At 55.1% G+C, this 11,638-nt stretch overlaps 1 protein-coding gene across 1 annotated transcript; it reads left to right on the top strand.

The window, feature by feature from the left end:
• Positions 1-6,506: 6,506 nt before the first annotated feature.
• On the top strand, positions 6,507-10,784 carry LOC141989831 (perforin-1-like). Its single transcript, XM_074956751.1, has 3 exons — positions 6,507-6,660; positions 8,582-9,167; positions 9,707-10,784. The coding sequence occupies exons 1-3, from the start codon at positions 6,507-6,509 to the stop codon at positions 10,782-10,784; spliced, it is 1,818 nt and encodes a 605-aa protein (XP_074812852.1).
• Positions 10,785-11,638: the final 854 nt, after the last annotated feature.

Genomic DNA, 11,638 nt, shown 5'->3' with positions numbered 1-11,638 from the left:
TTCACAGGTCCCACCCACCAACCAGCTGGATGTTCTCTGCTCAGGTGGTCGTCACAGATGATGACGTATCACTCACCGTCAGGAAGCTTCAGAGTTAGTACCCAGGAGAACATGCCACAGGGCTATTGACTGAGGCTGTCAGCAGGCTCAGGGAGATGGCACTGCACTGGGGTCACATTTGGGAAGAGCAAATTCTCCCTAATTCGGGGATTCAAGGTTCTTCCTGTCTCACTTCTACCTGCCTCTGTTGAGAGCCTAATCAATAAGTCCACAGTGCACCTCACTGATGATGGGTGTGGTTAACTCTGAACCCTACTGACTGCAAGTTAAACATCTCCAGCCTGGAAAACTGCCATGCAGCTTTGCAGCACCACTGCAAAATGATTTGTTTCTGGGAGGATTCCAGGTCTCTGGAACTTTGCAAATGTATCTCCCTGCCTCAAAAAACATGTGTGAAATCAAATTTCTAAGCAGGAAGTCTTGTGATTTTTCTAACCTCAGTGGGATGGACCTACATCTAGAGTAGAAATGAGCGGCTACAATACATGCTTGGGAACACTAGGGGGAGCTCTGGGATGGAGGGAAGCAAGGCATGGCAAGAGAGGGGAGCTAGACGCTGGATGAATTCGCTGCAATGGGGAATCTGGTGTAATGTGGCTAATGCCAGTCAAAGGGAGTGGCTTCTGTCCGGGACAGAGTGTGGTGGGTGGGTGTGACGCTCTGTACCTTGGGGGAACATCCTAGGTTGCTGACCGAGGCAACAACAAAAGACTCTGTTAGACTCTCCAGGGAGTCACCCCCTTCCTTTGGTCAGTTTGGGACTGCAATGAGGTAATGCTCACCTGACTCTGAAGGGGGTCGCGGGGGGGGGCAAAGCCAAGAGAGTAGAAAGGACATGGTAAAAGGGAGAGACATTTGCCATGCTCTCTCTCTCTCTTCCACCAACATCTACGGACACTACAACAAGCGAATGAATGATCAAAGGGGAGAGTTTGGCTGCCGAGCAACCAGCCTGTGGTAAGTAGCATCTAAGGGCTTGGCTACACTTGCGAGTTACAGCGCAATATAGGAGCCCCGGGCGCACTAGCTTACTCCCTGTCCACACGGACAGAGCGCTCTGACTCCACGGCTACAGCGCTGCTGGTACTCCACCTCAGCGAGTGGAATAGCGTTTGCTGCACCCCCCCTGGAGCACCGCAGCGCCAGTGTGAAAGAGGTGTTCCATTACTGAGCTCTTGTCAGCCTCCGGAAACATCCCATAATCCCCTTAAGCCAAGTGGCCACTCTTGTCATTGTTGTGAAGTCGGCTGCAGGAATGCGGAAATGCCCTTTGAAAGCTCCGTTTAGGAGAAGCCGGAGAAAAAGTAAACATTTACTGTTTGCTTTGAGTGAGTGAGAGAGAGACGGGGGGGAATGGGGGTCTGAACTTACAAGACAGCATGCAGACACACTCTCAGAACCCCAAAAACCCACTCTCTCTCCCCCCACATACACACAACACACTCCCTGTCACACTTCACCCCACCCCCCCCCCCATTTGAAATGCACATTGCAGCCACTTGCATGCTGGGATAGCTGCCCACAATGCATCGCTCCCAATGCCGCTGCAAGTGCTGCAAATGTGGCCATGCCAGTGCGCTGTCGCTGTGGACAGACTGCAGGGTTTTCCCGACTGCGCTCTGCGAAGGCGGATTTAACTCACAGCACTCTACATCGGCAAGCGTAGCCAGGCCCTAAGTTTGTAAGGGCATTGAAACGTTAAGATCAGCTTAGAATGTGTTTTGCTTTTATTTCATTTGACCGATTCTTCTTGTACTTTGACTGATAATCAGTTAAAATTTATCTTTATAGTAATATATCTGTTTGTGTATTCTACCTGATGCAGTGCGTTTGGTTTGAAGCGTGTCAGAGACTCCCCTTGCGATAACAAGCCTGCTACATATCAATTTTATTGTTAAATTGATGAACTTATATACGCTTGCAGCATCCAGCGGACATAACTGGACACTGCCAGACGGAGGTTCCCAGCGTAGTGTCTGGGACCGGAGATATTGGCTCGTGTCATTCGGTTGCGTAATCCAAGGAGCAGCTTGAATGCCAGAGGTTGTGCGTGAACAGCCCAGGAGTGGGGGTTCTCACAGCAGAGCAGGATCAGGCTGGCTCCCAGAATCAAGCATTGGCGTGACCTTGGAGATCACCAGTCCAGATAACACCAGAGGTGAACGTCACAGTGGGAAAGACCTACAGGGAGATGGGCCGTGTTATTAGGGGGTATTAATATCCCCCAGCTGATATTTGCAAGACACTGCTATTGCCAAGGGATCCAGAAAGGGATATGAGGAATTTTCCTTCTAAGGGGATTCAGCTCTGATCTGGCCCTAGAGCAGGGGGATTGGCTATCTCAGGGGGCTGGGGAATGGGACACGAGGCCCTTCCGCTTTTGGGGCGCTGGTTCTGATCTGGCCCCATGACTCTCATCTGGGCCTTTGTTTCAGTCTCTTTCAGGCATCTCTTGTGGGTGGAGAGGCCATCTCTTGAGCCATCTGAAGACAAAATGGAGGGGTTTCCAGGGCCTTTTATATTCTTCCTCTTGTGGCCAGAAACCCCTTGTTCTCCTGTACAAAATCACAGCAACAGGATGGAGTTTGTAGCCACATGGACAAATCCCATGTCCATGAATGATTCAGCTTTTTGCAGGCCGACACCATTGTTTACATGTTAGTTTGAACGTTCCCAAGGAAAGCTCAGATGTGGATTGGCGTCTCCCAAAGTCCACTCTTGTCAAGGTTCCTTCCCCACTCTGAACTCTAGGGTGCAGATGTGGGGACCTGCATGAAAACCTCCTCAGCTTACTTTTACCAGCTTAGGTTAAAACTTCCCCAAGGTACAAACTATTGTTACCTTTTGCACCTGGACTTCCACTGCCAACACCAAACTTTATCTGGCTTCCTGAAAAAACAGAGTTTGGACACGTCTTTCCCCCCAAAATCCTCCCAACCCTTGCACCCCACTTCCTGGGGAAAGTTTGGTAAAAACCCTCACCAATTTGCATAGGTGACCACAGACCCAAACCCTTGGATCTTAGAACAATGAAAAAGCATTGAGTTTTCTTACAAGGAGACTTTTAATAGAAGTAAAGGAATCACCTCTGTAAAATCAGGATGGTAGATACCTTACAGGGTAACTAGATTCATAATATAGAGAATCCCTCTAGGCAAAACCTTAAGTTACAAAAAAGACACACAGACAGGAATAGTCATTCTATTCAGCACAGTTCTTTTCTCAGCCATTTCAAGAAATCATAATTTAACGCATATCTAGCTAGATTACTTACTAAAAGTTCTCAGACTCCATTCTATCCCCGGCAAAAGCAGCACACAGACAAACACAGACCCTTTGTTTCTCTCCCTCCTCCCAGCTTTTGAAAGTATCTTGTGTCCTCATTGGTCATTCTGGTCAGGTGCCAGCGAGGTTACCTTTAGCTTCTTAACCCTTTCCAGGTGAGAGGATTTTTCCTCTGGCCAGGAGGGATTTTAAAGGGGTTTACCCTTCCCTTTATATTTAGGACACCCCCCACACACTGTTCACTATCCCCCCATTGATATTGTAGTCTCTCTCTCCCCAGTGCAGCCGGAGGAGCCAGTATCCCTATCCCATGCTGCTGATCACTCCCCGCCCCCCTGCCTCGAGAGATCTTCCCACGCCCCACCCTCTTGGTATCCTTCCCCTCCCCTGCCCGCATCCTAGCTGGGACAAGTGATTCACCTTTCCCCTCTCCCCTAACCATCCCTTCTGTCTCCTGCCTCGTTCCAAAATACTGGGGGAAACTGTGGGTGGGGCCCCTCACCTTGACCCTGTGGTCCCACCCCTGCCAAATCCCCCATCTCTCCCTGTGCCTAATCTCTTCACCACCACCACCGGCCCCTCTGCTTCCGCCCCTCATCGGGCACCGCTGGACATGGGTCCGGACTCTGCAGCTGCCATGGCCACAGCCCTCTTCAGTTTCCGGGGAGCCTCCTCGGCTGGTAAAAAGGGCCAGGGGAAGGAAAAGGGCAAGAGCCTGCCCGCCTCCCGGGATGTCAAGAAGGCCTCACGCTAGCGGCGGGCGAGTTCCCTCTGGCTGTTCCGCTGGCTGGAGGTCTCCCCGGCTGCGGCTGCTGTTGCTGCTCGGGGTGGCCCTGCCGGCCTGCCCTCCGGGGGCCAGCGGCTGACCCGACCTCCATCTCTGGGGTCTCTCCTGGCTGGCTGCGGGCTGCTTGCTGCTGCTCCCTTCAGCCGGCTGCTGTTACCATTCAGGAGGAGGACCCTGTTGGGGGAGCGCACAGACGGGTGCTGGACACCGTGGAGGGGCTTCGTTGCTGAACTGAGTGACTTTCCTCTTTGCTCCTGGGTGGTGGTAGCGACAGTTGTTGTGGGGAGCAGGGGGAGTGGTGTGGGGCCCTCCCCCGGCCCATCTGCTCCCACCTCCAGCACCCCCACTTACCATCTGGACCTGCTCTTCACCCCTCCACACGGGGCAGGGATAGCTCAGTGGTTTGAGCATTGGCCTGCTAAACCCAGGGTTGTGAGTTCAATCCTTGAGGGGGCCATTTCGGGATCTGGGGCAAACACTGGGGACTGGTCCTGCTTTGAGCAGGGGGTTGGATGAGATGATAGCAGGCCAATGCTCAAACCAATTCATTGATTCCCTGCAGTGCAGTGGTGTGGGGGTGCAGCAGGGCTAGAAGGGATTGTCCGGCTGAGGGTTTCAAACTTAACAGTTAAGGGAAGCTCATGGTAACCCCCGCCCAAAGCTTCTTTGTAAACCAGCCTCGCGCTGATGCTGTGTAAGGAATATGAAAGCAACACCTCTTTTTGTCGCCTGGGGGCTTGTGTGATTCCTCCCCTCCCAGAGACTGGATAGAACCCAGGAGTCCTGGCTCCCAGCCCCCTTACTCTAGCCTACTAGACCCCACTCCACTCTCAAAGCAGGGGCCGGAACCCAGGAGTCCTGTGCTGGAGGCTGGACCTGGGGTGGGCCTTTCCCTGAAATGGGCAGACCCACCCTCACCCCCCACCCGCACCAGCTGCCTACCTAAGAAGCTCCCCTTCCTGAACCATATGAGATATGGCTGTAGGGTCCCATGCCGCATCCCCTTACTGAAGAAGTGTGGCTGTGTGATACCCTCATGGGATCACCATTCTCATGCCCTGGTGCTCCTCGCCCTTTCTGGGGCTCTTGCCAGAGGCTCCTTCCCTCCTGGGACCTATCTCTGCACTTCCAATCCCCTCGCCGTCCCTTGAAGGGTGTGGCTGTCTCATCCCTGGGGCCCCTCCCCAGCCCTGGGAGTACGGCTCTGTGCTCCCAGGCAGGGTGGGACCCTGCGTCCAGACCCTTCCCCCCTCCCCAACTCTCCAACGTGGGCTGTCACTTACAATGCTTTGCCAGTGACAAGCAGCCAACCCCTCCAGGCGCTGAGGTCACTCTGCCAACAACAGGCAGGGAGACACCCAGCTCAATTGCATGATTGAGGTAGAGAGTGTCACCCCCCCACCCCCAGCTTGTATCTCCATGGGGGAGAAGGAGTCAAAAGCGGATGGGGGGCATGCTGGGATGGAGTGAGGGAGACCCCTGGTAGAATATATGGGGATGCAGAAAGTGGGGATGACCCCAGCAGAATAATGAGGGGTGCAAGGATTGGGCGTGACCCCTGGAAAGATATTGGGGGGGACAGGGGGACAGGGATCCTCCCAGCAGTGGGGTGAAGGAGTGAGCAGAATCCCCTGATGGGGGGAGTCCAGGGTCTCCTGTGCGGGCTGTGGGTCCCTGGGGTTGAAGTCCCAGGAAATGAAAGTGTGGATAGAACAAAACTCGGGAGAACAGAGAGACAGAAGGAAACCTCTAACCTATTCTACAGCAGCCCAGGGTCGTCATCCCTCTCTCAATGCCCAATTTCCCCACCTCCACCCCAGCCTGCCCCACAGGGCCAGGGCATTGGGCTTGCTCCAGATTTACCCAGGGATCAGAATCCTGGCCTGATTCCATTGGCAACAGTGGGGTGGCTCTGTATTTACAGTGGGGTCCCTGAGGCGCTAGGTGCTGGCCCCAGTGCGGCACTAGGGGGCGCAATGCTGCAGGGTGGGGGGCTCATCAGGGGGCGCTCTCCCCTGGCAGGCAGTGCTGGCCCCAATGCCCCAGCGTGGCGTTCGGGGGCGCTCTCCCCTGGCAGGCAGTGCTGGCCCCAATGCCCCAGTGTGGCCTTAGGGGGCGCTGTGCTGCTGGTCAGGGGGCTTAGCAGGGGGCGTTCTCCTCGGGTACGCAATGGCCCCAGTGACTCAGTGCAGGCTTTGGCTCACTGTGGTTTCCTTTGCAGCCTCTCTAGCTCCTCATACCCTGGGACGAGAGTCACGGGAGGGGCGTTTCATCCACCACAGGGGTGGAAAAATTGGTGGCCACAGCTTCCTTCCCAGCTGGCTGTGGCTGGGGGTGTGAAGGGGGGCAGGAACTCAGCGTTGGGGGGAGCGTGATGACGTCTGAGACACTGAGAACACAGGAGACCTTGTGTGCTGCCTTCATCCACCTTCAAAGCGCGTCTCTCCCAGCAGAGACACATCCCAGTCCTGGCTGCCGACGGGCCCCGGATCCTAAATATACCTCAGCTTGGCTCCTGAGACAGGTGAGCGATGGGTGGATCTGCACAGATCATGGCTGAGATCGGGAACTCCATTGTGCCAGGCCCTGCACAGACCCTGACCGAGATCAGAGACCCCTTCCCGCTGGGCATTGCATAGACCCCGGCCGAGATCAGGAACCCCATCGCGACGGGTCCTGCACAGACCCCAGCCGAGATCAGGAACCCCATCGTGACGGGTCCTGCACAGACCCCGACCCAGATCAGGAACCCCATCTTGACGGGTCCTGCACAGACCCCGGCCGAGATCAGAAACCCCATCGCATTGGGCACTGCACAAACCTTGACCAAGACCAGGGACCCCTTCGCGCCCGGTGCTGCACAAACCCCGGCCGAGATTGAGGACCCCATCACTCTGGGTGCTGCACAGACCCATCCCAACTGAGATGACCGCTCCAGCTAATGCTGGGCTCTGCACAGACCCCCCCCCCCAGCATTGAGATTGGGAACCCTGTCACACCGGGTTCTGTAAAGACCTCAACCAAGATCGTGGTTCCTAGTCTCTTCTGGTCTAACCCACTTCACCCCACTCGCCCACCAGAGCGAAAATAGAACCCAGGAGTCCTGACGCTCAATCCAGTGCCCCAGCCACTAGCCCATGTTGCCACTCAGCTTTTGATCATTAATTTACCTAGTTGATACGCTTCATATCAGGGGCATCTTGCAATTTCAGGCTGTTTGATTTTCTATTGGCAACGAAGCAGTGGGGGGCAGCAGATCTGGATTGAGGAGCACCAAAAGAGTTGTGGAGGGGAGGGAACCCCAAGGCGCGGATTGCAGGGGGCTGGCCAGAACCAAGCAGTCCATATTCAAATGGGTTTTTCCTGCCTGGTTCTGCTGGGGTGAGTTCAACCATTTACTGTCCCCTCCCAGTCCGAGCCTGCTACCCTGACAGGATGCAGAGCTGTTACCCTTTCCTGCCCCACAGCCAGCATTGCTGTACAGTTCCAACCCAAGCTGAAAACAATTCAAATTGACCTTTAACACAGCATCCCTTGTGGTTAGGAAGGGGAGGGACGCAAAGAGAAGTGTGAGGTGCTCAAAGCATCTGGGGCAGAAGGAAGGGGACAGGATACCAGAGTAGATGGGCCCATGGGTCTGTTCTCGGGTGGCAAGGAGGGGGCAGGATAGCGGGCTTGATGGGCCAATGGGCCTGATCCAGGGCAAAAGGGAGGGGGCAGGATACTGGGCTAGATGGGCCCAGAGTCTCCTCTGGGGCACCAGAATTTCCTGCTCTCTTTGACCAACAGCCACAGTGTAAAGGTGGCAGTGCCAGAGAGAAACCCCATAAAATGACCCCCCATCAGTGGTTCAACATAACCAAATCCACCACTGGGCGTGGCCACAAGGGGGCCCCAGCAGTTTCCACAGCAACGCCAGTCACGCCGAGCGTGGCCCAAGGTCCCGCTGCTCTTGCTGGCTATAAAAGCCACCACTCGTAGCCACGGGTTGTATGTGGCTTTGCACTGCATACTAGTGGCCAGACCCAGCCACTACCTCGGCTCACTAATTATAACCAACAGAATCTGTCCACATTGCACCGTCCTTTAATGGCCCCATTGAAGAACTGCAATGACCCATGATTATATAGCAAGCTGTCGAGTGGGTACGTGAAACTCTACCTCCTCCTCATAGTTAGTGTTGGTATTGCAACATCTGGGAAATAGGGATGGGAGGGAATTGATGCAAATTAGGTAATCTATAGTCAAACATGCAAATGAGGCATCAGGTCATTTATCTATTGACACCAGAGTTTCTAGAGCCCACAGTTTTCATGGGTGTGCTATAGAACATGGTAGATGTCATGGATGGTAAGTGGATGTCTCTGTTGCTACAACAGAGTTAACCAATGGAACTGCCTGCCACTGGATTGTCACTAATTCTGGACCTCTGTGTGTCTGTTCCTCTAGGCTGTTCAGAGGCTGATTGCCTCTCCTTGGTGGGGGATCCCATCACATCAGCCATGCCCAGATTTGGTGCCTTCATCCCCCTCTTCCTCTTCATCTTCCCTGGGGCCTCCTCCCATTGTCAGACAGGGACGCTCAATGAATGCAAGAAGCACACGGCCTTCGTTCCCGGGCACAGCTTGGTAGGAATGGGCATCGATGTGACCACGATGGCCAGGAAGGGGGCCGATCTGGTGGACAGCAGTGACTGGCAGAATCCAGACGGCACCTGCACCCTGTGCCGGAACCAACTGCAGGGAGGGCAGTGGCAGAGGCTGCCGCTGGCTGTGGTGGACTGGAGGGTCCACGTCTCATGCCAACACAGCCTGAGCAGCTCGGTGCCGCAGTCGGCGATGGGCATGATGGAGTCCGCGGCGTCCCCGGTGCAGAACGACTGGAAGGTGGGGCTGGACGTGCCGGTGAAGCCCAAGGTTAATGTCCAGGTGGCGCTGGCCGGATCGCATTCCAAACTGGCCAGTTTCCTGCTAGACCACACGCAGAAGGACAAATACAGCTTCATGAGCCATGAGGTCTCCTGCGGCTATTACAGGTGAGAGCCAGCCTCAGTCAGGAGGGCTCATCTGGAGTTGGGATCACAGCAACACCACAAGGTGACACAGGGCCTTTCCCCTCTAGTGGGCCCTGGTTCCCATCCAGCCCCAGGGCAGGAGACTAGCTTGTTTTAGGGAAACAGGGAATGGGACATGGGGCCTTTCCCCTCTAGTGGGCCCTGGTTCCCATCCAGCCCCAGGACAGGAGACTAGCTTGTTTCAAGGGAGCGGGGAAGAGGGAAGAGAGGCCTTTCCCCTCTAGGGGGCACCAGCTCACATCTGGGACGGGCCAGCTGTGGGGGATTTTCCTGTCCTGTATGTCAGGACACCCCGGCCACCTGCTGTGGCCAGAACTATCAAGGAGCTGGCGGTATCCCCAGCAAGGTTGTGAAGTTCAGCAGACTGGGTGGTTGCATTGAATAGGAACCACCTGCTTAGACCCTTTCTTCTGGGTTGGCTGGGGCCTTAGGCTACACAGCTAATGATCTCAGCTGACTCATTGGGCTGAGCACACTCCTCCCCTTGTCTCCCTGACCAGGTTCCGGGTCAGCGAGACGCCACCGCTCACCAGCCATTTCACTCTGGCGTTGGAGAACCTCCCGGAGCAGTACGACAGCAAATCCAAGCTGGAGTACCAGCAGCTAATCAGCAACTACGGCACCCACTACCTCTCCCAGCTGCAGCTGGGGGGCCGGGCACGGGACGTGACTGCCGTGCGGGTCTGCGAAGCGTCAATGAGCAGCTTGACTGTCGACGAGATCAAGGACTGCTTGAGCATGGAGGCAGCAAAGAGTATCGGAATGGCCTCAGTCAAGGGTGGGCACAGCAAGTGCGAGGAGGAGAAGAGGAAGGGGAAGATCCAGGGGAGCTTCCACGAGACGTATCGGGAGCGCCACGTGGAGGTGGAGGGAGGAGAGAGCACGACTGATGTGCTCTTCGGGAGTGATGCCAAGGTCTTCTCCACCTGGATAGAGAGCCTCAAAGCCAGCCCCGGTCTGGTGTCCTATTCGCTGCACCCCATCCACATCCTGCTGGAGCAGGATGACCCCAAGCGGGAGGCGCTGAGGCGGGCGGTGAGTGAGTACATCCGTGAGAGGGCCCTGTGGAGCAATTGCACCCGAAGCTGCCCCTCGGGGACTCAACGTAGCGCCCATGACCCCTGCTCCTGCCTCTGCCCCGGGGATACCATGACCAACACCATGTGCTGCTCGCGGGAGCGCGGCCTGGGGAAGCTCACGGTGACAGTGAAGCGGGCCAGCGGCCTGTGGGGGGATTACATTACTGCTACGGATGCCTTCGTCAAGGTCTTCTTTGAGAGAAGGGAAATCCAGACCCGCACCATCTGGAACAACAACAATCCCATCTGGAACGTCCCCTTGGAGTTCGGTACCGTCCGCATCACCAGCACCAGCAAGATCCGCATAGAGGTCTGGGACGAGGACTTCAAGTGGGACGATGACCTGCTGGGAAGCTGCGACATCCCGCTGGAGGCTGGGGGGCCCCACCAGAAGGATTGCTACCTGAACCATGGCCGCATCTGGTTCCAGTACAGCCTGCGCTGTGGGCCCCACCTCGGGGGCCGGAGCTGCTTCGACTATGTCTCCCAGCCACCCTAGCAGAGCACAGCCAAGGGGAAGGAGGTGGAGGCCTTCTGGTCAATAGCACTCCTTATCCCCCAGAGCATTTGCTAGCTCCCGCTCTGCTAACGCTACTGAGCTTCATGCTGTTACTCCTGCTCAGGTAGTGGTCTTTCCTATACCCAGAAGAGACGGTCTGCTCCTGTGGCCCGATATCCTCACAACTCCCTCTGGGAAAATATCCCACCATGAACCGCCCATTCCAGATCCCTCATACCAGCCTGTCCAATGATTCCAGCCATCCAATGTGCCCAACAAACCAAGGCGTTCACCTACCGCATCCAACCTATCTGCCCCCCGCATCCAGCCAACTGCCAGCCAACCGACCAACCAATTGTTGCACTTACTTTATCCAAGGTATTCAACCAGTAAACCACCAATTGGATGTAGTTTATCCAATTTATCCAACCAACCTCTCAAAGAATGTGTGACGTGCATCCACCATATCCATCCCTCCAACCAACCAGTGCATATATCTCATGCATCCAACATATGCAGCAAACCAACCAATGAATGTATCCAGTGCATCCAAACAGCCATTGAATTTATCTAGAGCATCCAATGTAAAAAGCCAGCCCGCCGGCCAACGAACAAATGAATGTGTTTCGGATGTCCACTGTAACCGACCAACCAACCAACAAATGTATTTAGCGTATCCTGCCAAGCAGTGTATCCAATGCACCTAATGTATCCATCCAGGCAACCAACCAGTGTATGTACCTAGTGCATCCGGTGTAGCCACGCAACTAATATCTTATCTCCGTCCAACCAACATGTGTAGCCAGTGCAACCAACCAACCCATGAATGTCAAGTTCATCCAGTCAACCAATAT

This window comes from Natator depressus, chromosome 6 (assembly GCF_965152275.1).
Source record: "Natator depressus isolate rNatDep1 chromosome 6, rNatDep2.hap1, whole genome shotgun sequence".
Classification (NCBI taxonomy): Eukaryota; Metazoa; Chordata; order Testudines; family Cheloniidae; genus Natator; species Natator depressus.
Note: the sequence above shows the minus strand (reverse complement) of the source record. Positions and strands in the feature narration are given on the sequence as shown.

Bases quoted from the DNA above. Each gene is read 5' to 3' on its own strand.
- LOC141989831 (XM_074956751.1), top strand. From the start codon at position 6,507: ATGACGTCTGAGACACTGAGAACACAGGAGACCTTGTGTGCTGCCTTC. The intron at 6,661-8,581 runs GCGATGGGTGGA...CTGTTCCTCTAG, and splicing joins TTGGCTCCTGAGACAGGTGA to GCTGTTCAGAGGCTGATTGC. The intron at 9,168-9,706 runs GTGAGAGCCAGC...CTCCCTGACCAG, and splicing joins GTCTCCTGCGGCTATTACAG to GTTCCGGGTCAGCGAGACGC.